This window comes from Kwoniella mangroviensis (assembly GCF_000507465.2).
Source record: "Kwoniella mangroviensis CBS 8507 chromosome 1 map unlocalized Ctg01, whole genome shotgun sequence".
NCBI lineage: Eukaryota > Fungi > Basidiomycota > Tremellomycetes > Tremellales > Cryptococcaceae > Kwoniella > Kwoniella mangrovensis.
In genome coordinates, this window is record NW_027062533.1 from 8,756,983 (window position 1) to 8,784,738 (window position 27,756).

A 27,756-nucleotide genomic window follows, 5' to 3' on the forward strand; every position below is an offset into this window, starting at 1 on the left:
GTAAGATTCACGGCGATGAGTGACATCCCCGTCCGGTCACCACGTGGATCACCTCACATCATCATTCATTCGGCTAGTCTTGACTTACTTATTACGTCATCGCGATTCCAGTAAATCTCATTGCGATATATACATTGTAGGATATGCATGTGAGACCAGATAGATCGTCCCTTGATCCAGCCCATCAGACGATACGGAGTGAACTACGGCTCGATAGTCCATCCTTGACTGTACCTCTGTAATCCACTTCTCTCAGGTGGGAGATAATATAATGGTCCATCCCATACTACATATCTATGTCCTCTCGTACCATTACCGCGGAACATCGAGGGCATATGCCATGGTTCTGGGATCTGTGGTGCATCATCAATTCCGAATTAGTATGATTTGATAACTACACACTTTAATACTAAGTCACTCTACTCACGTCACTCTCGCCTATATGCCAATACATCTCTTTATTCGATTCGTAATGCACCGGATGTCCAGGTTTGGGTAACATGAATTTACCGACCTACACACAATATAGCATCGGCACCCGATAGATATGAATGAACCAAGGATGGATCAGGAATCAGCTGTTTGGACTCACTTGCAACTCGGTATCGCTAATATCACTCTCATGTACTCTTGCAAATCCGATCCTCCACAAACCTCTAAATGCGATATACTCACACCATCTCCTTCTATCTTCTCTGTATAGGCGTACCAATCCTAATGATCAGCTGTCTCACCCTTGTAGCTAAAAACACACAGTACCACTGGGAGGATCATACCTGACTTACATCTCGATGTCCCACATCTGCCCATCTTCCATCAATATTTGATATGGCCAAGGTCTGAAATCCCCCGGTCTAGTTACGAGATAACCCAGGAATACCGTCGGTGCATCAGAGGTCTCACGGAGTAATCTGGCTATTTCCGTAGTTTGTAATTCTCTATCTAACGCATCTTCCTCTACTCCCATGGCTCTATCAGCTATTCACCCCTCGATATAATAAGACGAAGGGAAGATCCCGTTTATAGGTTTTGATCATATGATCACTGTTACTCACCTTGTCCATTATGACTGACCATCACATTCACTCTCTGTCCATGTACATCCAACGTGGCATGTATGGCAGGTGCCAATTCCCCATGAGGTGAAGGCAACAAGTGATGGGTCGAATTCAAAATTGGATATTTCGATAGTAAAGCTGCTCCCCATGTATGTTTGTTTGGTCCAGGTCCGAGATCAACGTACTGTCAGATCGACAATATATATCAGCGTTTTTTCCTCTTTCTTTGGCATGTTAATGGGGGAGCTTAGATTTACATATCCTAATTCTTCGGATATCACTCTAGTCAAATCTCTATTTCCATATACGAAACGATGTACTACAACGCCAGAACAAGGTAAGTCAGTCAACATCATCATCGACAAGACAGTTTTCATTGCCAACTATTTTGGTTGAAAAGAAAATACAATGCAACTCACGATCAGATTCCAGCAAACCCAAAACGTCAACCTGCATCTCCTTAATCAACTGCATCATCCTCCATTGACTATCCCTCCCTTCCTTGTCCAATCCAAAATGTACAGTCCATATCCCTCCGCTGAAAATTTTATGATCCGGATAGTACGGTACAGGCTTACCACGGGGCATCTTGGAGTATGAGTACCCTATACTGACTATACTGAGTAGGACAGATGAGATGATCGTGTATCTCTTTGTTGATCGAATACGTCTCTGAGCCCTAGGTGGTATTTTTGATATTGAAGGTAATTTTATATTTCTTGTAGACCACCATCCCAGAACGGTAACTACCATACAGAATCCAAGTACCAAATCTGTCCTCTCCCTAAATATCCATCCGAGCGGTACGAAAGCATATGCAGCAGTGACCACAGAGATGACATCTAGTATGATGTTCGTAACAAGAGCATAACCGTATGTAGGACCAGGTTCGAAAACCGATAATACCCTGATATAACTTGGGAATATTGCTTGCAGGTAGAATACAAGCAAGAGACCGCCGATGTATCCTATCCAATCGGGATATCGATACAGAGCTATTGCACCAATCAGACCCAAGACGGTCAGATGATAATGGAATTTTCGAGATTGATGGAGTATGCCCAAAGATGCAACTGCAATGACGATCCCAGCAAAGGGATGTAACGTAGGTCCCTTGACTGGATATCCAGTCCATGTCCAGGAGATGATCGTACCGGAATCTGTAACGAAGGTTTGGATGAGGTGAATCAACGCTCCGAAACCAACAGTGATCGAAAGGCGTTGCCATTTCGTAGTCTTGGTTAGGGTGTATGGCTGAGACTCTTTACGAATGTGCCAGTTCAAAGGAGGAGCAGGATGTAGGTCGACGGGTCTTTGGTAGTACTCGTATATGGCCAATGCGGCTAGGATCAAGCCAGTCTTGTTCCATCCTCCAGAAGCCGGGTGCGATATAGCCCAAAGAGGGTTTGTAGAATTATTGATATACTTGATGAGCCACGTGATGACGAGACCTAACCCCAGGACTACAGAAGGGAGTATGATTAGCACAAGTCTAAAGGAGGTTCACCCGGCAACGAGTTAACTTACTCTGTCCCTCAGCGACTATCTCCTCACTACCTTTCAGCCTCTCCCAAGTCGCAAAAAGCACTTGCCAGCCCGTCCAAACTCCTATAAAAATTCCCACGAGCCTAACAATGGGCCAAGGGAAGATGTAAAATCCCATGCCAAATACTACCGTCATGATTCTATGTGTTAACAAGCCTTGTTTGGAAGTGCAGAATTCATAGGTATTTCGCATTGAGAAGGTGAAGCCAGACAGATTGGCTAGGAGTGCCAACTCCGATCCAGCGAGTGCTACAATGTCATATAAAGATCATTCGCCTGCTGAGCGATGAGGCAAAAAAGGCAGATACTTGTGAAGTACATACCAAGTTTCCAAATTGACCAGTAAAATAATTGGAGGCCAAGAGAAGTAAATACCGTCCAGAAACATATAGCTGTACTAGAACTGTCAGCTCAGGTACACCAATTGACCACGAAGACGCTCACCCCAATATACATCACTTGCAAAGGCCAGTGCCTGGCGCCATCTCGGCGAAGGCGTAGGAAGCTCTGCTGTCCAATCTACTTTTGCATCTTTGTCTAATTTTGTATGGGTGGCGGTCCGTATCTTAGGCATGTAGAATGTGCTGTGACTGTCGGCGACATATATAATACATGCGAAGACGGAATCGTTAAACTAAGCCATTTGAATTCAACGGACGATGGACCCACCCATTTGAAGTTGCTACGTGCTTAGTACTAGATGAAGAGGTGGTGTCGACGATTGCAATCTGCATATCATGCGTCAGATTATTCTTTGCAAGTTCAGCAATTGTAAGGAAGCTCACCTGTAGATGACTTAGTTCCAATACCGCCAAAGCATCAAAACCCACATCCCATACTACCAATGACCATTCGAACATCGAGTAGTAAGTATAGGCTGCAATTCCGAAATTGTCAGCTATGCATGGTAGGTATCACTCTGAACCGGGCAGCTTACCGCCTGGTATACGCATCACTGAGTGCTCGTAGTAGAACCAGATTAGAGGAGGAATCATGGCTAAGAAACCGAAGAATGGGACTCTCCTGTAAATGTTCAACTGTAATCAGCATCCTGGTAACCTGGGATTCGAATGTTATGGTCTGACTGACCTGGTGCTTCTTGTTTTGGTGTTTGAGCAATTCTGGGTGGAGAAGAACATCCAAGGTAGAGTTAAAAGGAGGTATAGAATCATGAACAGATCGTGTATATCTATAGACCATATCAGCCTAACATTACAGGTCATACAGAAATGCTATGTTACTCACCATGATGATCTCTCGACGTGATATATACCCATCCACCGCTTATCCCATCCCGATTTTATGAGCTAATATACAAACAGCGTATTTGTAGGTGAGATAGCTCACCAACAGAAAGTCCTTGCGATTCCTACAAACACCTCAATATCCACCAACGTCTTACTACCAATCTCATCCCTCAAAGCTTCTTCTACAGGTCTCAATGTTTCTTCTTCTACTTCTTTCTCTATCTTTGCAGCAGCGGATCTAGTCTTTATTCCTGCAGCCTTTATAGCTGACGAATGTCCTGCCGAGGTCAAGTCAGAATCTAAGGGATAACGTTCAGATGATTTAGGTGGTCTCGAAGGTGGATAACGATGTACGAGCCATTGGACGAGCAACAAGAGGAATCGGGGTGTCGCACAGAGGGCTATGAGGATTTGGAATGGTGCTCTCGGAGGTGCATGATCTCCTATACTATATCAAGAACCTCATCAGCTTCACCAATACTTGACTAAATGGCAAGCTTACGTTGCTGATACAGATGGGAACCATTCCACCGGCCATTCTACAATCACATGAACATTAGTAAAGCGCTGATGATGCAAGGCTGAGAGGGAGGGTTCGACTCACTAGCTACAGAGTTGATGCATATTTCCTTCCACAGTCCACTTATCCATCCTACGGATAAAGCTGTCGAGAAAGCCGTATAGGCTATGAAAGTGTGTGCTTTGGGTATCCACCCCGCTGGGAATGCCAGGAGGGTAGACATCCTATGTGTTTTTCTGATATTTCGTTGGATATCTTGTAAGAAGGAAAGTGCAGAGAGATCAGACAAACTTTATGTTTCGATGATTGTCATATCATATCACGATATGACATGCATATGTGATTGACAAAGGTGTGATTGACAAAGGAGTTGATGAATGTTGATGGGTTGATTTGATGGACTGTCATGGTCTGCGTCATCTCTCGGGCCTCATGTTCATGTTCTTGGTATTTTGTCGGTTGTTTGGTTCGGTTAATCATCCCGTCCCTTGTCCTATTTCTCCGAACTCAAACCTGACTTCGACCGAAACCATGTGAACGTGTATTATGCTTAAACACGAAGAGGAATTGCAACCAGCTCGTAGCAAGACTATATGAACGCATCGATCTATCTCAGGACCAGGTGTTACACGGATCTTGTAACACAATCAACAGCTCACAGAAAGATGTATGAATAGATACATGCGAATTATGATCCTATAGCTACAGTCACCCTATCTTCCTCTCGATCAGTCCCACAGGAACTTCATATTCTCGATCCCATCCTTGGCATCTTTCCAACACTCTTCCCCCGTCTTCCTACAGCTCTGGCTGGTTCGACGCAGTAGAGAGAAGAACTTGATCCTTACGTGGTAATTCACCTTTTTTTTCAATCCTTCTAATGATTTCCCGAATTCGATAATCACCCATTCTAGTAGTTTTAGGATATGTGGATGTATTCGGAAGATGAGTACACCAGCATTGAAGCCGTTATGATTTTGATTACCTAGAAACATCGGTGGTGGATCCAGAGTAGGGGGAGGGAGAAGGAAATGGATAGGGATAGATGGGTTGGATATGATCGTATCCACGTCTGCGATACTAAGGATACAAAAACAATAACTTTCAATGTAAGCTTACTTCATGATCGTCTATTGAGTCATTATCACGACGGATAAGATCGAATGCTACAGTGTGGAGATACAACAACTTATAAGATCCCATCATACCTTTCGTTTTCATCTTTCTTCAACTCATCTTTGAAAACCTCATATAAAGCGTAAACTTTCTTCGCCGATTTACCATTATTAACCTTCCTAGGTCCATCCCCATCACCAATTTTAGAGTACCTCGAACACTTATACCCATATCCCCATACCTCAGAGTAAAGTTTACGGGTAGCGTATGAGGCTCGGTACAAAGGGGTGAAATACGGTAGATGCTGGAAGATCAATATGCTCGGTTTTGGGTTTGATAATTCATCGAGTGGACGAAGAGAGAGGGAATCGATTAAATGATGGAGTGGTTGGAAGAAATCTGATGATTTCGTTTCGGTGATGGTTGACTGAGTCAGCTGGTCGTGTATAGATAGTGTATATCTAGGTAGATCACTTTGAAGACCGAATAGCAGCAAGCAGAGTATGACTATACACAGGATAGATGATGCGACAGTTCTAGATGATGATAAAACCCTCATTACTTATCTGATAGTCATGCTGGAGAGCAATTGACTGTTCACTACACACTATGAAATCATGACATACACGTTCTTGTTGATGCATACGGTATTGTACCTGCAAGGTAAGCTCGGTGTCATGGTCCTTTGTCTCGGTTCTCACCAAAGACAAGTAACAACAAGACTATAGGCTAAACTGCCCCGAAGCCCTGAAAATCGAGTTTGTCGCTGGATGCTGTGTTCACCCGATCTGAGCGCCTAACTCACTGTATGGAACGTAAGTACTTTATGTAAAGTCAGGCATTATCAGCTTAGATGGCCTTGCATGCCAGTAGGACTGAGTTTTAATGTTCTGTTGGTGTAAACTGGTGAGTATGAGCTGTGTTTGCAACCCGCCCGAGGCAGAAATCAGAGATCTTTTGTCGTCCATGGATCATACGTTATGTCCCACCAACCAATGTTGCCATCATCAGCAACTGAAGTCTTGATAGACTATGCATTCCTCGGCTTGAGTTGAGGTTCATACAGAAGAAATGCGATTACCTCAGTAAAGCACCATATAATCTGCCCGAAAGCCATATCTTGTTTTGCGTCACGTGTGATCAGCTGGCTCTGATTGTGGACTGTCCTCTACTCGAATATTGTACATCAGATAACAATCAACTATCGTCGAGTGAGACTCTAATCATGTCGACGAGTATCATGATGATCCGAGGACACATGCATGAACGGGATAAATGCTGTAAAATGAACGATGAAAAATGAATACCCTATACCCATGCATTGATTGCCATTCGATCGGTAGTAAATTGCCGGATGTATCGTGGGTGGTTGGTGGAGGGTGAGATGGGTTGGTTGAGCGATGGTGAGCGACGGAATTGATGGCGTCGACACGGGTAAGAACAGAGGGAGTAAAGTAAAAAAAAACAGGAATTTAGCGGCGTAACCCACAGTAGCAGTGGTCAAGGGTCCACCCAGTCATAGTCACAGTCACACTCCATACCCAACCCAATCCAATAGCATCACCCTCATCATTGCTGTACTTGAGATACATATGGAGATACACCACCTTCATTTACATTGGACATAGCTTGGACAGCCAGCGATCAACGAACGCACCGTACCGGACTAAGGCAGAAAGATACCCATATATCGAATCAAACTAGCCTAGTGGGGCTGTCAGAGTAAAAGGGAACCCATACTCGCTCGTGAAAGAGCTCAATCGAGTAAAAGAGAAAATCGATACTCTGCTGAGCGGGTTAGGAGGGATTATACATAGGTGAGCAGGATTGTTCATACTAGACCAGATGCGATAGCAACGAGGAGGGTTTGGGTGAACATCTACCTACGAAGGCGATGTGATGGCGGAGGTATTCTGGTGTTGTCTATCCTAAGAAGATATCCCCTGGCCAGGCTATCAGTGGGTATGGATACCTCAGCTCAGGCGAAGATGAAGATGCAGGAGAAATCAAACATTGGGAGAGTAAACGCGTAAATTCGCGTACATGTAGAAGTAAGAGGATATAATGGGATTGCCTGGGTTGGGTTTTCCTGTCACCAAATTGACCTTCCTCCGTCCAACTCGTGTCTATGCTCATCACACGTCTGGGTACAATGCATAATCTCCTAAGCAGGACGAAATCCTACAACATGCATATCCATCTATAGCAAATTATTTGCTTGAGGCATCTTCCTGGTATCAAGAGACAATCGCTGATCGCGCTCTGTTTTATATCGATTTAGACATTTCCACAATCAGTCGATCACCTCTCTGTTTCTTCTTCCATAATGGACTCCTCACCAGCACCTCCTTCTCATCCCCTCGAACCATCTACTTCCTTAAACCCTCCCACCGCTGAACAGCACCTTCCTTCATCGATGCTAGTTCCCAGTGAATCAGTCGAGAATGGCAATGTGAGTTCAACTCCTACCTTTATCATTCACCTGAGATCACACTGGCCCGTGTCGGAAAGCTGACTATTGACAATCTGCTATAGACCTCCGACAAACCACCTTCCTCTGGAACTAAAATCACTCTGAATTTACCTTCCAATCCTGCATCTGCATCTGCGTCCAGAAGCTCGACACCTTCTGACGAACTTACTCCTGAGCCTCAAGAACCACCTCGAGAAGATGCAGAGGCTCAAGGGCAAGATGCGGATGGTAGTAGCGATGTAGATATGGATGGCAGTCATCAGAATGGTCAACAGGTGGGTTTCTTTTTCCGGCATATTATTGTCTCTCTGAAAGCTTCAACCACTGCTTGTTTCATTTTTCCTTTTGCATCTGGCTCCGGCTTAATTTTCATGACACCTTAATCTCCTTCCTCAACGACAGACTCGATGTGAACAAGGAGCTGATCTTGATCTATGAACCACCCAGGCACTGCAGAACCCCTCTGAAGGTGAAGAAGAAGTTCCTTCTTCCGACGAGGAACCAGAGGCAGACGTAGAGCAAGATGAAGGGTACGAAGATGAAGATGCAGATATGGAAGAAGATGACGATGTCGAAGAAGAAGAGGAGGATGATGAGGATGAATACGAAGATTACGATGATCCCTCTTTCGGATCTAAGAAAAAGAGTAGTAGTAAAAAAGCGAAAGTGAAAAGTGAGAGGAGGGAGAGTGCGGGTCCACCAAAGAAGAAGAAACGTGAGTCAAGCGATATCTCGATTGTTTTCAATGTAAGTCGAATGGGATCATAGTACTAAAACACCACCTTTCGCCTCGCTTTAGCTTCTGCATCATTCCCCATGCGTAAAGAGAAATCCATCTCATCCGACGAAGATTACGGTACCAAATCGCACAAGAAGAAATTCTTCTCCAAGTCTGGTGCGTCCACTGCAAACGGCGGAGGAGGAAGGACGACGACGGGTACACCGGATACTCCTTATTCCGAGGCTGATGGCGCGTGGAGAAGAGGCGCAGCGAAAAAGGTGGTCACGTACAATGAGGCTGATGTAGATTACGGATTGGAGGAGAGTGAAGACGAACAAGGGGAATATTACGGTGCTGCGGGAGTTGAAGAGGGTGAGTGAAGAAGTGTTCTTAGCAGAGAACCAAACCATGTATACATATACATCTTGTCGGAGGGTATTCAACGATTTTGCGTGATCATTCTGTATTCAAGGGAGGAACATAGCTGATCATTGAAATTGCTCGTGTTGCAGAAGAAGCGGATGAGATCGATCAGGTGTTATATCATTACCGTGATGAAGCTCGAAAAGAGGCTCCCAAAGATATTCCTCAGGAGAATTTGGTAAGTAACCAAAATTTGCTTTTGTTACAACTCTTCTGACCGTTTTATAAAGCGTTCAAGCTGACCGTTCAAGCTGACTTTTCATCTCGATGCCGTTTAGCGATTCCACATAAAATGGAAGAATTACTCGCATATCCACAATACCGATGAGACCTACGCTTTCTTGAAGACTTACAAAGGCTTTAAGAAAGTTGAAAATTACATAAACAAGATATGGACTTTGGATCAACAGTATCATCATCCTTCACCTGAACAAACTTGGAAACCTACTTCCGAGGAGTTGGAGCAATATGAGATTGATAAAGAACGTATAAGGGAATTGCAAGAGAGTTATAAGACGATCGAAAGGGTTTTGGATGAGAAGGAAGAATGGTCTTACGAGAAGCAGGAAACACTGACAAAATTTTTCTGTAAATGGTCTAGTGAGTGTCTTATGTTCAATCGTGTTGAGAAACGTCGCTGACATTGTTTGTAGACCTTCAATACGCGGATTGCACGTGGGAATGTAAGCGATCGGTCCTTTTGATTACTATGTTGAAAAGATATACTAACGTCTTCACCATGACCAGCCTACGAAGAAATGAAAGAGTGTCCAGGTGCATTAGAGTCCATCGAAGATTTCCACAAACGAGCAGCGAGAAATACTGTACCTGCTCAATCGATTAATTACGGCATCAACAACCGACCTGCATATCAGAAGATTCCCGAAGATCCAGATTATCTCAAATGCGGTGGTGCTTTGAAACCTTTCCAATTGACTGGTTTGAATTGGCTAGCTTATCTCTGGACCAAAGGAGAGAATGGTATCTTAGCAGATGAAGTGAGTTCACTGCCTCGGTATTCCTTTATGACGGAATGCGGTATGGTTGCTGACATGTCATACTTGAAATAGATGGGTCTAGGTAAAACAGTCCAATCCGTATCCTTCCTTTCCTACTTATTCCACACTCAGAGGCAATACGGTCCATTCTTGGTAGTCGTACCACTGTCGACCATATCGGCATGGCAAATGCAATTCCGAGTTTGGGCACCTGACCTCAATGTTATCTGTTATATGGGTTCGGCGAGATCCAGAGAGGTCATCAGACAATTCGAATTTGGACCGCTAAAGAACTTGAAGTTCAACGTTTTGTTAACCACGTATGAATTTATCCTCAAAGACAGGCAGGACTTGCAACAGATCAAATGGCAAAGTTTGGCTGTTGATGAGGTAAGTGACAGCTTTCTGTTTCTACAGGGATTTGAGCTGATAATCTATGGTATCGGTCATTAGGCACACAGATTGAAAAACCATGAATCCCAGTTGTACGAAGCGCTGAAGAGCTTCTGGACTGCTTCAAGGTTGTTAATCACTGGTACACCTCTACAGAATAACGTGAAAGGTGAGCTGCGTCTGTCTCCATCGCTAGATACAGCTGATATTTTCTCGTGAACTATGCAGAATTGTTGGCCTTGATGCATTTCCTGATGCCTGAAAAATGTAAGTCTACTATTGCGAGATATGTCTTACCGCTCACCACACCCTAACCTGAATCGTTTTCTCCGCTACAGTCCAATTGGCCAATGACTTTGATCTGAATGACGCCGATCAAGAATCCAAAATCCAAGATCTTCATGAGAAACTGGGTACACTCATGTTGCGTAGATTGAAGAAGGATGTTATCAAGGAATTGCCCTCTAAATCAGAGAAGATCCTCAGAGTGGAAATGTCTGCTATGCAAACTCACTATTACAAGAGTGAGTTCTGCCTTTCAGCGTTACCAGCTTGGCATATGCTGTCTCTGAGATTGATGTTTTTCAGATATCTTGACAAAGAACTTTGCTGTGCTAAGTAAAGGTGGTACGCAACAAGTCAGTCTGATGAATGTCGCTATGGAATTGAAAAAAGCTTCGTAAGTCATCGCTATTTACAGAAAAGCTGGTAGGATGCTAATAACATTGCAGAAATCATCCATATCTTTTCGATGGAGCTGAAGATCGAAACAAGCCACTTAACGAGGTTCTCAAAGGTTTAGTCATGAACTCTGGTAAAATGGTACTTCTCGATAAATTACTTGCCAGATTGAAAGCGGATGGTCACCGAGTTCTGATCTTCTCTCAAATGGTGAGATTGTTGGATATCATGTCGGATTACATGAGTGCCAGAGGATATATATTCCAAAGACTTGACGGTGAGTGCTTTTATCACCAAGAGCGCTGAAACAATGAGCTAATCATTGTGGAATGATAGGTACTGTACCATCTGATGTGAGAAAGAAATCAATCGAAGCTTTCAACGCTCCTGGTTCTCCTGATTTCGCCTTCTTGTTATCGACCCGGGCGGGTGGGTTGGGTATCAATCTAGAGACTGCCGATACCGTCATCATTTTCGATGTAAGTATGGACGTCACTTACCGAGGTCAAAAAGTGAAGAAAAGCTGATGTGATTTCTTCTCAGTCCGATTACAACCCTCAGAATGACTTGCAAGCTATGGCTCGAGCTCATCGAATAGGTCAACAAAGACATGTCAGCATTTATCGATTCGTTTCAAAGGGTACGATCGAAGAAGATATACTTGAAAGAGCGAAGAGGAAGATGATCTTAGAATATGCCAGTGAGTTTTCCGCAGATGAGCCTTAGCATTCGAGCAATACTAACGATGTCTTCAGTCATCAATCAAATGGATACCACTGGTGCACACATCAATGGTAATGGTGCTCCTAAGGAGAAGAACGGTGATTTCTCCAAGGAAGAGCTCTCGGCCATTCTCAAATTCGGTGCACAGAACATGTACAAGACCGATGATAATGCTCAAAAGCAGAAACTAGAAGAAATGGATCTAGATGATATCTTGACTAAGGCCGATGCGTTCGATACAGAATCTGCTGCCCAACCTGGAGGAACATCCTTAGGTGGAGAAGGATTTTTATCACAATTTGCGGCTATTCAAGATGTCAAAGCGGATGCGGATGACTTATCGTGGGATGATATTATTCCTGTGGACGAACGCACGAAAGCTGAAGAAGAGGAAAAAGCCGCTCAGATTGCTGAGGCCCAAGCTTCGACTTCTCGCAAGAGAGCGGCGGCTAGACCACCTGGAACTTATGAGGGGATGGACTTTGATGATGCTGAAGGCGGGAGTAGTAAACCCGGGTCACCTAGCTCGAAGAAGCCTAAAGCTGCTACCGCTCAGCCTAGAAAGACTACTGCTCAACGTGCTTTAGAGCTGAAGGGTGAGTCTATCTTCATTGTGTAAAAAGAAATCATGGATGACTGGACTGAATGGATGGCTTGTACAGAACGAGACTTGCGAGTTCTTATCCGAGGTATACAGAAATGGGGAGATATCCGACTTCGTTACGACCCAATTGTGAAAGAAGCTAAACTCGAAGCTAAGAATCGAGTAGTCATCATCCAGACATGTGAAGATATAATTACTCAAGCTGAAGAAGCCGTTACTTCCCATAAAGCCCATTTGAGGGATTTACAAGAAAAGGGTGAACCCATTAGCTCATCCCTGAGACAAAAGGCTATATTATTCACATACAAAAGTGTCACCGCCATCAATGCCGAAACTGTCGTAGCGAGGTATTACGAATTGAAAGCTTTGGTAGAACATTTCAAGAGGATAGAAGATACTTCGAGGTATCAGATCCCGTATGATAGTCTGAAACCTACAATGAACTGGACGGTGGAATGGAGTATTCAGGATGACGCGCATTTGTTGGTCGGTATCTGGAGACATGGGTTTGGATCTTGGGAAACTATCTCTCAGGTGAGTGGATCATCATTTCATACTGTATCAGAGAAAATGGAACATGGCGGTGCTGAGAGTGTCTACTTGACATCATAGGACCCCGAACTTGGTCTGAAAGATAAGATTTTCCTTGAAGATCCCAAATCTGTCAAGGCGACTGATCCAAATGCACCTAAACCTGGTATACCTGGACCTATCCATCTGGTTAGAAGGGGTGATTACCTCTGTAAGTAATCAATCATTCATATGCAATAGCTCAGACTAGGTGTTTATATTGATTTCTGTAATTTTAGGTGGACTGATACGAGAATACGAGGAGAACCGAAGGATGTTAGTCGAACAACAAGCTGTCATTGCCAATATGCCCACGAAAGAAGGGTTCGGATTTGAACATCCTCCTTTACCTCCTATCGCTCCTGGTAAAGCCAGTCCCGCGATCAGTGCGGCGACGTCCAAAGCTGAACAACAAGCGAAAGGTAAAAGAAGGAAAACCCCCGAATATACGGATTCGGATAATGAGTCCAGCTAGTAAGTTACCTTTTTCTCGACCGAAGTAAATGGATGAGAGTAGAAGCTAACATTACGGTTGATATAGCGAGTCAATGGATGAAGATGCGGTTAAGGAACTACTCAGACCAGCTAAAAAACATCTTGTGAGTACACAATCCCAGACAGACGAACTTTGTGTAAATTGGCTGATGCGTCTGTCTTTTTTGTTCTTGTATAATACAGAAAAAGCTTAAATCTGGAACTGAGAATCTTAGTCGAGAAGATAAGATTGCCGCTCTTAAAGAATGTCTGGCAGGTATAGGTCTGCGTATAGATGAGATTGTAGCTGAGAAACAATCGAGTGGTGAAGATCCCAACAAATGGAGAAAACATTGTTGGGTGTGAGTTATCTTCATCATAAACAAAGGCCGGATCGTGATGCTGATTGGTGTTCCTTCTGCAGTTTCGCATCTTTCTTCTGGCCCAGACAAGGTGTTAATTATTCAAAATTGATGGAAATCCACGGAAAGATGGTGGTAAGTTTAGTTAATCTTAACAATACATACGGATATATATCATGAGATACTGACGCATTCCTTACGTTTCACTTGTGTAGGGCACAATACCCGCTGAAATCCCTAAGAAATCAAAAGCCAAACCTAAGAAAAAAGCTGAACCTTCGGGAGAAAGACCTAAGAAAAAAGTTAAGACTGAAGTTAAGAGTGAACCAGCTGGAGACGAGATATAAACGAGCGATAAGCTTACTACAACATGGTAGAATACAAGTCGCGCTAGAAAACACAAATTTCCATCTTTTTATCTTTGCTACATCTAACAGAACGATCATCCTCCTTTCTCACAATAATACAATTTCATACTCGGTAATAAGTTGATTTACAAAATAGCATCTCCGCATTTGTATGAGGATATGTAAAATCATGTTCAAGTCCATTTGTCATCTGTCACTTGATTCACTCGCAACCTTTGCTAGCCAACTCTGCGAGGACCGGGATCATCTCCGTGCCAATTCCCATGTACAGGTCGGTCCGCATCGAAATGACCAGTCGATCTGAGACATTCCGCCAGGTGTCTTCGACTGCCACATAAGCTCTCTTCATAGTATACGAGCCATGCACGAGTGCAAGTAATCAAGCATGTAGATGACATGATGTATATATATGCAGGTGAGATGACATGAAGTGGATTTCCCTTCTTCACCACTAGGTCCACCAACTTCCTCCTCACCTCTTCTCTCTAATAAACCCGACACGTCTGGACGTGATCGAAGTGTATTTTACTTGTACTCACTTACTTGTTTTACAGTTGTATCATCACCTTGGAGCCGGTCTCCTTTATAATTCTATAATATACATTTTTCGAACAAAAACAAGAAAAAAAAATCGAACCAACAAAACACCATATAATCTTATATCCCTTCTCCTTCAAATAACCTCAAATACTCCACCTCTAAAATGGTCTTGATAGACTTGCAGAAAGTCCTGTCTACCCTGGGACTAGTATCCTCCATCGCCAAGCCTATACCTCTCGTAGGAGGTTTAGCGGGAGGTCTATTAGATTCAACTGGAAGTGTCGTCAGCGGTGTCCAATCGGGAGGTACGCTAAATGGATTATTAGGTGGCGGTGGGAATGGTTTAATCGCTGCTGTCAACTTCGATGACGCCAACTCCACTTCCGACAATTACACTGCTACCTCATCAACCGATGACACTTCCTCCACAGGGGACGGCACAATATCAGCCCAGGATGCATGTTCCTTCACACCTTATTCACCACCGTCTCCAGTCATCCTGGAGCCCTTCGCATCGTACGATGCGAACAAAGCTTTGATCTATAGGTATAGACAACAGCAAAGTGTAAATTTGGGATCATGGTTCGTCCAAGAACAATGGATGAACCCTTCCCTGTTTACTTGTGCCAGTGGGAATAAACAGGCAGAATTTGATATCGCCAATGGATGGGGGACTGTAGATAATGCTAGACAAGTGTTGGAAAGACATTGGGATGAGTGGATCACAGAAGATGATTTTAAGTATTTAGCTGGGATTGGTATAAATACGGTTAGGTTACCTATTGGATAGTAAGTTTACTTTCATATGGCCCATCGAGGTGAGCAGTGAGCAATACTGATTGAGTTCGATGATGCAGTTGGTCACTCGGTCCGGTTTATTGTCAGGGAACAGCTTTCGAATCCGTTTCAGCTGCTTATATCAATTCGTGGCCTAGGGTGGTAAGAGCTATCAATTGGGCCGAGAAATATGGTCTAGGTGTATTAGTCGATCTTCATGGTGAGCCCATAAACACGTATGAAAATCAAGAACGTCCGAGGTATATACTTATCATCTATCCTCTTTGTATCTGAATGTAGGTGCACCTGGAAGTCAGAACGGCCAAGCTCACTCGGGTGTGTCAGACGGTCAACAAAACCTATTCAACAATCCTACCAACGTTCAACTCACCATCAACATCCTCACCTACCTCACCCAACAGCTCGTCAAGGTCAATAACGTGGTTGGTATACAAATTCTTAACGAACCAAGTAACGTCGATGGACTTCCAGCATTTTACACTCAAGTATTGAGCGTGTTAAGACAAGTTTCACCAGAAGCTTCTGTGTTTCCCTTCTATCTCAACGACGCCTTTGACATGTCCCGATTTGCCGATTACATATCGACCCGAAAAGATTTCGTCGTTTTGGATCATCACTCGTACTTCGTCTTCGGCGATCAGAACTCCCAAGCCACCCCTGCCAATCAACTTACTGCTTCACTCCAACCTGGACAGGGAGGTTTGTCGCAGCAGATTATTGGTGCTTCTAATGAGGGTAGAAGGAACATTGTTATTGACGAGTTCTCCTGTGCACTATCGGGTCAAGCACTTTCGAATTCCCAAGACCAACAGGCGGATAGGAGATCTTTCTGTACTGGTCAAATGGAGAGCTATACGAATGCCACTGCAGGATACAGTTTCTGGAGTAAGTACAATCTGGAATCCAAGCATTATTATTCACCTCCAGTATAGTATGCTATGTTCAGCTGACACTATCATGACACAGGCTATAAAACCGAGAACTGTGCTTCAGACGTAAATTGGTGTTTCACCTCGGCTGTCGGTTACACCCTTCCATCAACTTTCTACTCGTACCCTAAATCTACTATCCAAGCTATCCAAGGTGGTGTGGCCTCCTCCGCACCTCACGACCCTACTACCGACACTTCATTCTTATCATTCGGTACTTCATCCCCATCAAGCGAAAACGACTATTCGCCACCCACAACCGACGATTGGTTGGCCGCTATGGGAGCTAGTGATCCGGAATACGATCAAGTCACTGAGGCGTTGGCTACTACCGAGTTCGATTCCGTTCCCGATTCCAATTCTGCTTCTTCAGCGGCTGCATCAGCTGATACCACCGGTGAAGCCACTTCATCTACTAACGATGATTCGACTTTGACCACGACTACTCTTTGGCCAGTCGCTTCCACTCCTACTCCAGCCTCAATGGACACCGGTGATATTGCCCAAGCTGCTTTTGCCTTAGGCTCACGCTCAGAATCAGGTACGGCCACCATCCCCTCCTCAAGACAACAACTCTCTTCCTCCCAGAAGCGATCATTGGGTCTTACTTCGTTACCCCAAAGAGCCTTCCTCTTATCCTCTCAATTACAACGACATAGATTTGTGGCTCGTTCGGCCCGATCTCACTCTCGAAAACATTCCAAACCCATCAAATCGAAATCTAAGGCCAGAAGGGATGAGAGCGCCGTAGTGTACACACCAGAACAGGCTGCTATAGCTAAAGGATACTCGGATGGCTGGAAGGCTGCTAAGACTTTTGCTGCTTTTGATAATTCCAGATTAGGTGGGTATTTCTTCACCACAAAAGAAGTTTATGATAAGATTGATATGCTGATGTAATCCTGGTGCATAGGTTTCACCGGCCAATTCATTTCTGACGCTCTAAATGCGATGGACAACAAGATTGTCAGTGGTGATGAAGGATTCTACAAGACCTGGTTCAGTGAGTTTAGAATCCGCCGTGTAGTGCATGTACGGTATTTCGCTGATTTTGACGTGATTTGTAGTGAAAGGTCTGGCGGATGGTGAGGTGCAAGTGATCAAATTGTTAGCCATGCAAGCTCAAGGACCCCAGTGAGAACGAAGGTCCAGTAGATAAAATTTCATAGTTGACCGTAAGATGTCATGCATCTAAAATACATACATGACATTCGCGTTTCACTGGTGTCGGCCTTGATCGGCGTGTTTCAGGGTTGTACGGTAACGAAGCAAGGGTCGTTTCAGGTGTGGATGCTGTGTTCGTGCTGGCTGCTGCTGCTGCTGAGTGCACGGTCCCACCCATCTCCAAAGGTATGTTATATCGCATATCCTTTGTGCCCACCAGAGTCAGCGCACGTATCACGGACAACATGTTGCATCCCATATGTCCATATGTACAACACTCGCCATCATCACCAACGATGGATCACCCATCATGCTCAGTTTTTTACCTCGCAATACCCGCAGCCGCATGCTGGATCGCACTCAGCGCAGCTCTGCACCCGCCAAGACCCTCTTGGTTATATTTGTCGTGATCGTTTACCTGTCATTACCACTTGGGACCTACACGCCGCCTTCTTCCCTTTCCGACCCACAAATACACAAGACTGTGTCTCATGCGACGCTGGCAGAACTAGTACACATATACGGTCAAGCTAGATTAGATACACTACAGCAGAAAGGCTTCCACTTCGCAGCTACTGCTGAAAAGCTACGAGCACCTACACATCTTCCTGATGGAAGTACGAATTTTGATCCGGACCTGAACAGATATGTCGGAAGACTATGTCGATTCGTCGAAGATTACTTTAAGAACACACCTGAACCTATACAAACCGGAGCGAGGAATGCACTCAAAGATCTGCTCAGACGTGCACCTGCCAAAAGTAGACCCAATCACTTCCCAGCTACCGTCTGGTCAACTCATCCCAATGTACCGATGGTGTGGAAGAAGGATTCGATTTATGGAAGAGTCTTCTACCTCTTCCTTTATCGAGGAGACTTCTGAAGGAAATAGGCTACAAAGAGGATCTGGAATGGCTAATGCCTGCCAAAGATGGAGAAAAGTGGGAAGTAATAGTGCCCGATGATGATGGGCTGGATCAGCTCATGTCGGAATGGACCTCTCAACAAATGGCTAGAGGTGTAAGTGGGGAAGGAAGATGGCAGAGGTTGTGGGGTAGTTTCGAGAAAGGCGTTTTAAGAGCGGATTTCTTCAGGTGAGTCTACCTTAAAGATCCTATGTCAACAAATTTACTGATAGTATTTAGATACATGTCGATGTTTGTCAAGGGGGGTATATACTCTGATTCTGATACCATGGTGAGTGATTTTCGAATTCGCCTCGCACAGTATATATTGAAACTAAATGTTCGATGCAGCCCATATCACATCCCTATCTATGGGGTCTAGGCGCTCCCTCCATCCTCGATTCCGATATAGAGATCCTGTCGAGACACATCATGCAAGCTTCCTCATCAACTTACAATGGTCCTGCTAACCGAGGGTCGGTCTCTGCCTATCCTCAAGGGGGCCTACATATCCCTCCTAACAGTACGGCTGATGATGTTCTCCCCTCGTACGTTCCACCGTATTACACTCGTGCTCGACGAGCACCAATCCCTCAGATAGACCGTGTTCCAACTACCATACTGAATCCCGAGATATCGATAGTAGTAGCCGTCGAATGGGATAGTATGATAGGAAGGACACTAGGCATGTGGAGACAATGGACTTGGTGGAGGTTCAAGCGAAGCTGGCCAGATTGTTGTTTCCCTAGAGGCTTGGAGATGGTGCAGAACTTATTGGTTGTGGGTACATACATTATTAAGTGTACACGATCCGTCTCATCACGATCCCGTTGCCAGAGGTGATTCCATCACTGATCGCTGGGCTTTGCTGATGTAGTCGAAACCATTCCATCCGATCATGCTGGACACTCTTGCGACTATCGCTGGCATGGTGGATGGTGGTCAGGCAAAGGATCTTGGGCCGGTGGGTTTAGTCCCGTCAGATGGTGTCACAATGCTTATGAATCTCACATAGCTCGAGCTTACAGGTCCTGGTCCATTGTGAGCTGAGACCTGACCGATTTGGAGCTTCGAAACTTATCTGTTGAATACATAGTACCGATGCTGTCCTTCGCTATCTTCTCGTACAATACGGTGTAACCCCTTCGGATTTGAGAGTATTACGCGGTCCAGTCAGAGTAGGCGATGTTCTGTAAGTTCGACATATCTGTTCAGTGGATAGTTGTACAGCTTACGTACTTACCTTCATGTAGGATCCTGCAGGAAGAAGCATGGCATGCCCCTGATAAGGCTATACGCCAGTTGTTATCTCGCGTTCGATCTCTGGGGTATGATCTGCTGGAAAAGGGACAGGATCCTTGGTTATTTGGATCAGGATGGGAAAATTGGCAGAGTGGTGGAAAGAAAGTATCATATCATGGATTGACCGGTATTGTGAGTGTCAGAGTCCCATAAAGACTCTCTCTCTGTCCCTTAGGTAACTCCTGCTGATTGACGAGTTTTCTTCTCCTGCTTCTATAGTGGAAAGGGAAGGCGCAATGAATCAGTATGGAGCCGCATTTGCGTATCTTTACATCGTCTGAGTACTATACAGCTTCCCATAGACTGAACGTCTGGTAACGGTCATGAATGCTCAATCACCGCATTAATCATCAAGAAGCCGGTAGAAGTACCACAAGAATGAACGGCTAAGCCGTGAAAGAAATCACCAATGATGTCGCGAAAAAAGTGGCGGGCAAACTTCCTTTCATATTCGTAGTGTCTGCTGTTGCGACAAATGCTGAAAACCCTCCATTGATATCTTCCCAAGGTTACAAGGGAAGATACTCCCGAATTACACGTCAGACTACATATCGCTAGTGCCAATCGTTCACGCTTTTCATCAAATGCTCAAATTTCAAGTGAATGGTACAATGACTTGCTACATTTTGGTGTTTTCTTGAGCTCTGAACACCATATCATCCTCCTGTCCCAAAGCACATTTTGTCAATACTGATTCCAGTCACGAACGATAAGCAATGAGCTTTGATGGATCCGGCTCACATCCTCAATTCCCTGGTGCAAATACCACCAATGGTTTCTATACGGAAATACACGTCCCACGAGATGGTAGAAATCACTATACCCGTTCTTCTTCTACTCCAGGAAACATACCAAGAGCTACGCCGCCTCGGGCTCGTCCTCGTCCAGCATCGAGCAACCTGCGATACAACTCTCGAGGTCAGGTAGATCCCGATGGACATACCATCAACGAATGGCAGTCAAGATTCGGAGAATGGTTCGACGAGAATTACGATGCTAGTGATCGGCTGACGAGAGAAAGGCTAAATATGGATTTCGTGGATTACATCACCTCTGGAAGAGCTGTTGAACTTAACGGGTATGAATCTCCTTATCCATCTGGACCAACACGATCTTTCAAGCATGATAACAGCAATCATCATCATCCGACTGACCCGAATTTCTCTACATATAAGTCACCGAAAGCACGAAAATCGTATCCTCCATATGAAGATGATGATGGATATGACATTTTCCCATCTAGAGGTAAAGGTAGTAGACGATCAACATGGTCAGACTCTTATCGCCGACCATCTCACAGGACTTCGGCCAGATCACACAGATCAAGTGGTTCCCAGTCGTCAGGTTTTATTGGATCTGTGTTCCAAGCCGTTGGGGACCTGTTTGTATCGCCATCGCATCGTAGATCTAGCCCATTGGACAAGGGACCTGGAAGCACAAAGGTTAAATATGAGACGCGGAGACGTTCAAATGGTCAAGGAGCATTCATAAGGAGTAGGGGAAGGTAGTAAGTTCGTGTTCATACGAGTAGCGAGCACAAGGGGCAGATCATCTCCGTGACCCTGGTGATGTATATGCGGAGGCACTGTACTGCAGCCAAATAGGACTGGCGGTAATCAAATGGATTTTAGTCTATCGTATTTTACATCGTTTGTACCGTTTATGATACACCACAAGACTGGTCTGCCCATGGATGACATATAATACCAAAGATAACATATATGTATACGAAAGCTGTGGCGCATGCATTTACATAAAAGGTCAGGGGTTGTGATGAAAGTAACAGATCGGATATTACTACCACTTGCGGTGCATGTCACCAAAATCGAGTGTAGAAGGCTGCGGGCAGACGCTGGCAAAAAAGCCCAAGGCCATTCTCTCAAAATCAGGAGAAAGATGCACCCCCAAGCAGTGACAAATACGAATGTCCCATGAGTCATGGTTCTGCGGGAAAAAAGATATTCGTTCTTTCAACTTCGGAAATCACGCCATTTCAGATCTCATTAGACCATGAGTAGTCACTCCCGAGAAAACTGAGGAGCTCGGTTAAGAAGCTTCCGTGCGATCTCATTACACTGCTCATCTGTACACCTCGATCATCCTCGATCATTTACGCGTTCCATGGAACATTCTTCGCAAAGAGGTTCGTTATCTGATGACAGATGGCCAACGAGATCGGCAATCCCGTTCGATTAGCTGTTTGAGTCTGTCCAAGTGATAACTGACATAAGAAGCATACAAAGGAGTGAGGATGATATATGACATCTCCACCTACAGAGAAGTTGACATCTTTTCATGGAACTGTGTTCGATACTCCCGTTACCAAAATCGCCGTCACAGCCATCACTTGGGTGATGTACGTCTGATGAATACCAAAACAATATAAAACGTTCTTGGCCCGAATAGATTCCCTCATCTTGCCAGAGTTGTAATCATTTACAGCATTTCCGGGGATAGCTATCGCCAGACCGATTTATCGTCATGTTTTCACCTTGGCAACGAAGCAACCGGACAAGTACAGATGATCAGCCTACAACTAGAGTTTCCAACACTTTTGATCTGACTGGTTTATCCGATTCTCAAGATATGCAAATCATCCGGAGAAGTACAGATCCTACTCGTGGAAGTGGTTCTCGAGACCAAAGCACGAACATGGCACTTGTCCGACGACGAAATCACCCTGCAGAGGATGATCGGATTTATACAGACACTTCTAGTCCCCTGATCCGTTTTCCCACTACAGATGGAACTCGAAATAGCCAAAGACAGCGACCCCGTCGCCGTCGTCGGGGCGCTGAACAATCGATTGGTGGCAATTACGGCCCACCACATCGAGCTACGGAGGATTATCATCGTCCTTCCAGACAGGCTGGAAATCCTTATGAGGGTAGAAGTATACCATTTTCCAATGGACCCAGACGTATGCCCAACAGCAGGCCAACCGGAGGCTTCGCACCAGGATTTCTTGACGACCCTCGAGATGGATTCGACGATCTCTACGAGGATCTATCAATGTATGATCCTACCTTTGAAGACGATCGTTACTATGATTCGGACGACGGATCGGACTACTTTCGCGGAGATCACCTGGGTTTCTTACGCGTGCCCACCGTCAGGAGCACTCTCAGTATCATGTCGGGACGGTTCCCTGCTGGACCCTGCCCGAGATGTGGTCGGTATCATTAGACAAGAATGCTGCAAGTATCCCATTTTGTAATGTGGTCAATTTTGTAACCCTTTGATTGATCGCGATCAGATGGGAAGATTGTTCCCGTAGATTTATGGATGCATAACCTCAATGACCATTCTGTGTTGAATCATGGTGGCATCAGCAATTTTTGTGTTAAAAATTAAATGGTCAGCATATACCTCATATAATGTATCACTAAGAAGGCTGAATGTCTGTACGTGAAGCCGATCCCTTTAAGCATAGATTATCAATCATGACCAAAAGACAGTCGAGCTTTGTTTGGTAGAGCGCCCTGACCTTACATGGACGGCATCTGGGGGGACTGCCACACTCATCTGATCAACGCGAATGAGTAGTAGAGTGTAGTACGTCACATCAAGAACTTGCGTTCCGGAGCTGCTTTGTCTCGAGAAGGTCGGCAATTCCGCAGCCACTACATGATGACGTAGGGCCAAGACGTATCTCCCTTGAGGCGACGCAATCGACGGATCGTGTCGAACAGTCCCTCCTTTAAAGTGCCGTGGGCTTGATCGGATCTTCTCGTCATGCAATATCACTATTTGTCTTGATAGTGGCTCAACCTTCTCAGGAGGATACCTCATAAATATCGAACAAGAGATCGTTGTTCCTGTCTAAATGCTGTTTGCATCCATCCCACATCTCTAAGATTGCCAATCAGCATTATGCCTTTCAGTCGTTATGGTGAGTCACGCTTTGGCAACGGCGCCCGACGTTCCCACAATTATAACTCCTTCTTTGCAAGACCCGCTAGATCGACCAGATACGACCCTCACACAATAGTCGAGAATTTCTCCCGCTTCTTCACTGATCGATACGGACAAGGCCGTGATGAGGAGGGCCGGACTCTGCAGGAGAGTTTGACACAGCTACACCGCCTCATCCAAGCAGGTCGAATTCATCCAGGAATTCTTGAAGAAGCAAGTAGATCCGACTTTTTGAATGGATCTCGAAGAGCTCCACCTGAATTGAGCAGCCCTCCTGCTCCCGGGGGTGCGCAACGAAGGAGACATACCTTCGAGGGGCCCACTCCTACCGAGGGTCCTGGCGAGCGACACCAAGCCCCTTTTCCTACCAACGATGAGTACTACGATAATCAAGATTACTCTGATGACGTTTATGGGGACTTTGATAATGACAACTATGACTACGACAGTGAAGAGGGACCGCCACCTCATACCTTCCGACGCAATGTGACAAACCCCTCCAGAGAACCGGTCAGAAGCGCAACTTGGTCTTTCGGCATCGGACCAGAAAGCTCAGTCAATCCAGGTCTAGATGGTTCGATACGTATCACACCATCCATGACTTCGAACGGGCAGTTTTTCCAACAAGGTGACTCACACCGACATCATGTCAACCTGCCACCTGGATTCGGAGATGGCTATGGCCAGTCACGACCCTTTGCGGGAAGGGGTTACATGCGTGCGGCCAACAACCCCAGATACTTTGGTGGTGGCTAGGACCTTACTCTCCCTTTTGATAGCCTGAAGGGCTGAACATGGTCTCACTTCTACAAACAGTGTTCAGTGTTTGAAATGTATTTACATATTATGGATGTACTCAATTCATTGCGCTTGATTCCAGTATTGAATCTTCCATCGGTCCTCCCAACGAGGACGATGATGATGATGATGATGATGATGACGCGAATTTATACGGGCGAAGAGGAGGCCATTTCGTAGTACCATTGCATTCAGAACCGCACAGTGCCTTTATACCGCCCTGCCGAAAGCAGAACTTTGTAAAGGCTGGATTGGCGATCTCATCATTGGCACCGATGCTCGTATGGAATCTCGAATGAACCAGGGATGACCATCTTTGAGCACAGGGGCGGGGTGTATTGTCTGAGAGGAGTCAAAAGTACCTGATTGAGATGTAACCCATCGGCGTTCAGGATTAGATATGAATGCTGATTGCGTTATGCTCCATACTGGAGCATCGAAGTGGGAAGCCAAAACATTGAGGTTCTACTATTACTCCACCATATCAGCATGATCCGTCACTGCTTGGCTGCCTCGTGAGAAGCTTTCAGTCCTCTCCGTTTCTAGTCCTGCAAGCTGAAAATATGATTGCCTGATGGCAGGTAAAGCTTGGCTTCATCATTGCTCAGAAGGACTGGAGCAAAGGCATTGTCCGGTAAAATGTTCGTCCTTCCATTATCAGGGGCTCTAATCTCCAAGCTTCTTGGTTTGCGACATCATCGCTTGTGTTGAAGCGGGTTGAGCATTAGACATAATTACAGGGTCAGGATGCCCAGTACCTTGAGCTTGCAGATCACCAGCAACAACACGGGCCAAGCTCTGAGCCATGACTCTGAATAGACAATATAGATACTCTTCAGACAATCATCCTGGTTGACGTACGGCCAGCGGACCCAGTCGCAGGGGCTCATACTCAAGCTGCGAGTCTTCGTCCACTTGAGCTCGAAAGGGTACCGTCGCTCCGCGATAATGAGATCTCACCAGAATGAGCCGTTACAATTATTTACAACTACGGTTGAAGAATATCCTGTGACCAATCGATCCACAGCTTGCATACGTATTGAACACATGCCGAGAATGAGCGTGCTTGTTTGGGATCATTTTGATATGCACATAGCCGCTCTGTGCTTCTGATGCATGTCTGATGAGAATCGCCGGAAATGTTCTGCACCACTTGACAAGATTGGTTACAAATTCATTACAAAATAATACTACTGTACTGACATTTCATCCTGGCGAAAAGCCCGCATCGACTTTTTGGGGTAGGTCAACTGAGATTGAAGGAAAGCGTTCAGCTTTTGCCACAAACGTGTACTTACAGTATAGTAGTTTCAGGTTTCACACCTTTAGGGCTCAGTGAAATCTCACCGCAGCGAGTGCAGGAATGATGCTCATTCGTATGCAAAATACCTCAGCCTAAATCATCCGAGGGAGGGGGTAATCCAGACACGACGTATAGGTATGACGACGGATCAACGTTGCACTGCACACAGAAGACTGGAAGCCAACGGATTTGCCGAAGAAGCTCAGAATACCAGAATCCTTTACCTGAATCCTTCCTTCGAAAGTCATACTGATAACATGTAGGATGATGACATCTGCCTGCTTCATAAGTGATCAGACAGGGTCACAACAAGGAAGGTAAGGCTTTAAAATGGTACCGAATTCCCTCAACCCACTGATGGTACAGCACAATTCGATCATTAAGGTGGCACGTACTAGTATTTTCGATTGCCACAATGGTTTATCACGATGATGACACTGAATCATACAATGGATTTGATCCATACGAAGATGACAAAGGCGAAGATAGGGCATATCACTCCGACAACGATCCTCGTTACAGCCGCCGAGCCGCTAAAGGGGCCCGATCCAGATCTGGTCCTTCTTTTGGCCCTCCCCCTAGAGCTTCTACCTTTCCTTCTACCAATGTTCCCCATGGGCAGTCAGGTAGAGGTCGTCCCAATTACTCCTCTACGGGGAGCCAAAGCGGAGGAAATCTGTTCGAGAGGCACTTAAAAGAGACGGAATGGGCAAAGATAGCTAATAGTCATATAGGATTACCTCCTCCTTTTGAACACCAGTCCGTCCTATCCGCAAGGTCAAAATTCAAAGTAGAACAGGATGGCTCTCATCATGCTGCTATTTCTGTTCATCGTGGTGCCAACTCCACGATGCAAATTGACCTGGCTAGCGAAACCTTCACTGCTCTTGTACATGGGCGTGCGCGTGATTTCAATGTTCCTGACACTAGATTACTTTATAAGGTGAACACAATGGCCTCATACAATCCCGAAGAACCTTCCACCAAAAAAGATGAGGAGCAATGGCTGGCAAATCTAACGCTCTTTCAAGCCTTGCACGAAATGTATCCGGAGCTACCTCAACCAATCAAAGTTGCAATGTCCAAAGACGCCCTGCAACAAGCCCGAGATTGGAGACGAGCCTATGGGGCAAAAGTATCGAGGTCCAGAGCATCACGATCAGTGTACTCTAATGGCCCGTATGGTCAGTCCTCGGCATATGTTTCAGCAGACTTTGGTGGAACACGTCACATGTATCCTCCAACGTACGACTACCATGGTTCTCCACAATATGGTCCCGCTCCTAGTAGCGGCTGCCTGGCCTGCGACGAAATGTCTGCTTACCATCGCGAAAGAAGTATGAGAAAGTATGGCTCGATTTCCGTTTCCACTCGCTACAATCCAAGCTGTGCCGCTTGCCTGGCTGAATCCCTTGACCACCTTGGGCTGTAGACAAGTCAGAGACTCTCACTTAGTGTACACCTGTTACGCAGTAACGATTCTGTACCAGACATTGATTCTGTCCACGATATTTCTATGCATTTTGTGACTTCAACAGCCCAGCCATGACCCATAATTGTCCATGTGCCGAGTCACCAACCGCTACCACGAAATTGCTTGGGCTCAAAAAGGTGATACGACGAGGTGAAAGAGGATCAATCAGATTGCATGGCGGATCGTGGGTATTCCCACCGTATGTAAGATATAAAAATGTCTCTGTGGCAGTTGAAGTCGTATTTTGGAGTCCGTAGAACTCCCTGCAGGGTTTCGTCTGACTACTGTAACCGGACTAGTGCCCAGAGGGGTGGTGAGCTCGTATGGAAGGCAGTGTAGATATGTACATGTC

The 27,756-nt window shown here is 45.3% G+C and overlaps 10 protein-coding genes across 10 annotated transcripts; 8 read left to right on the plus strand and 2 right to left on the minus strand.

Annotated features, from left to right (window-relative positions):
• Positions 1-203: 203 nt before the first annotated feature.
• Positions 204-4,593, minus strand: I203_103310 (uncharacterized protein; the record flags this gene model as incomplete). The annotated part of the gene is made up of 18 exons (XM_065517293.1): positions 204-353; positions 428-514; positions 593-695; positions 786-957; positions 1,056-1,242; positions 1,316-1,377; positions 1,478-2,521; positions 2,586-2,852; positions 2,927-2,995; positions 3,048-3,193; positions 3,273-3,331; positions 3,389-3,480; positions 3,541-3,626; positions 3,693-3,792; positions 3,849-3,886; positions 3,951-4,298; positions 4,353-4,389; positions 4,455-4,593. 18 exons carry the CDS (start codon positions 4,591-4,593, stop codon positions 204-206), a joined length of 3,186 nt encoding a protein of 1,061 aa, XP_065374111.1.
• A 505-nt stretch (positions 4,594-5,098) lies between these two features.
• On the minus strand, positions 5,099-6,045 carry I203_103311 (uncharacterized protein; the record flags this gene model as incomplete). The annotated part of the gene is made up of 2 exons (XM_019149286.1): positions 5,099-5,450; positions 5,579-6,045. 2 exons carry the CDS (start codon positions 6,043-6,045, stop codon positions 5,099-5,101), a joined length of 819 nt encoding a protein of 272 aa, XP_019001311.1.
• A 1,767-nt stretch (positions 6,046-7,812) lies between these two features.
• I203_103312 (uncharacterized protein) lies at positions 7,813-14,255 on the plus strand (the record flags this gene model as incomplete). Its single annotated transcript, XM_019149287.1, has 24 exons — positions 7,813-7,938; positions 8,022-8,234; positions 8,407-8,674; positions 8,759-9,052; positions 9,193-9,281; positions 9,382-9,703; positions 9,757-9,786; positions 9,851-10,101; positions 10,174-10,491; positions 10,555-10,663; positions 10,723-10,761; positions 10,833-11,018; positions 11,083-11,173; positions 11,226-11,452; positions 11,512-11,654; positions 11,719-11,875; positions 11,931-12,494; positions 12,561-13,036; positions 13,115-13,244; positions 13,312-13,546; positions 13,614-13,671; positions 13,751-13,908; positions 13,971-14,043; positions 14,124-14,255. The coding sequence occupies 24 exons, from the start codon at positions 7,813-7,815 to the stop codon at positions 14,253-14,255; spliced, it is 4,689 nt and encodes a 1,562-aa protein (XP_019001312.1).
• Positions 14,256-14,979: 724 nt separating this feature from the next.
• On the plus strand, positions 14,980-17,681 carry I203_103313 (uncharacterized protein; the record flags this gene model as incomplete). Its single annotated transcript, XM_019149288.1, has 6 exons — positions 14,980-15,605; positions 15,674-15,813; positions 15,894-16,499; positions 16,581-17,387; positions 17,457-17,546; positions 17,611-17,681. 6 exons carry the CDS (start codon positions 14,980-14,982, stop codon positions 17,679-17,681), a joined length of 2,340 nt encoding a protein of 779 aa, XP_019001313.1.
• A 336-nt stretch (positions 17,682-18,017) lies between these two features.
• On the plus strand, positions 18,018-18,590 carry I203_103314 (uncharacterized protein; the record flags this gene model as incomplete). The annotated part of the gene is made up of 1 exon (XM_019149289.1): positions 18,018-18,590. One exon carries the CDS (start codon positions 18,018-18,020, stop codon positions 18,588-18,590), a length of 573 nt encoding a protein of 190 aa, XP_019001314.1.
• A 35-nt stretch (positions 18,591-18,625) lies between these two features.
• I203_103315 (uncharacterized protein) lies at positions 18,626-20,154 on the plus strand (the record flags this gene model as incomplete). The annotated part of the gene is made up of 8 exons (XM_019149290.2): positions 18,626-18,801; positions 18,853-18,904; positions 18,964-19,392; positions 19,490-19,576; positions 19,628-19,653; positions 19,709-19,804; positions 19,866-20,046; positions 20,134-20,154. The coding sequence occupies 8 exons, from the start codon at positions 18,626-18,628 to the stop codon at positions 20,152-20,154; spliced, it is 1,068 nt and encodes a 355-aa protein (XP_019001315.2).
• Positions 20,155-20,630: 476 nt separating this feature from the next.
• On the plus strand, positions 20,631-21,422 carry I203_103316 (uncharacterized protein; the record flags this gene model as incomplete). The annotated part of the gene is made up of 1 exon (XM_019149291.1): positions 20,631-21,422. One exon carries the CDS (start codon positions 20,631-20,633, stop codon positions 21,420-21,422), a length of 792 nt encoding a protein of 263 aa, XP_019001316.1.
• A 973-nt stretch (positions 21,423-22,395) lies between these two features.
• On the plus strand, positions 22,396-23,100 carry I203_103317 (uncharacterized protein; the record flags this gene model as incomplete). The annotated part of the gene is made up of 1 exon (XM_019149292.2): positions 22,396-23,100. One exon carries the CDS (start codon positions 22,396-22,398, stop codon positions 23,098-23,100), a length of 705 nt encoding a protein of 234 aa, XP_019001317.2.
• Positions 23,101-23,787: 687 nt separating this feature from the next.
• On the plus strand, positions 23,788-24,585 carry I203_103318 (uncharacterized protein; the record flags this gene model as incomplete). The annotated part of the gene is made up of 2 exons (XM_019149293.1): positions 23,788-23,806; positions 23,906-24,585. The coding sequence occupies 2 exons, from the start codon at positions 23,788-23,790 to the stop codon at positions 24,583-24,585; spliced, it is 699 nt and encodes a 232-aa protein (XP_019001318.1).
• A 1,760-nt stretch (positions 24,586-26,345) lies between these two features.
• I203_103319 (uncharacterized protein) lies at positions 26,346-27,362 on the plus strand (the record flags this gene model as incomplete). The annotated part of the gene is made up of 1 exon (XM_019149294.1): positions 26,346-27,362. One exon carries the CDS (start codon positions 26,346-26,348, stop codon positions 27,360-27,362), a length of 1,017 nt encoding a protein of 338 aa, XP_019001319.1.
• Between the last annotated feature and the right edge of the window lie 394 nt (positions 27,363-27,756).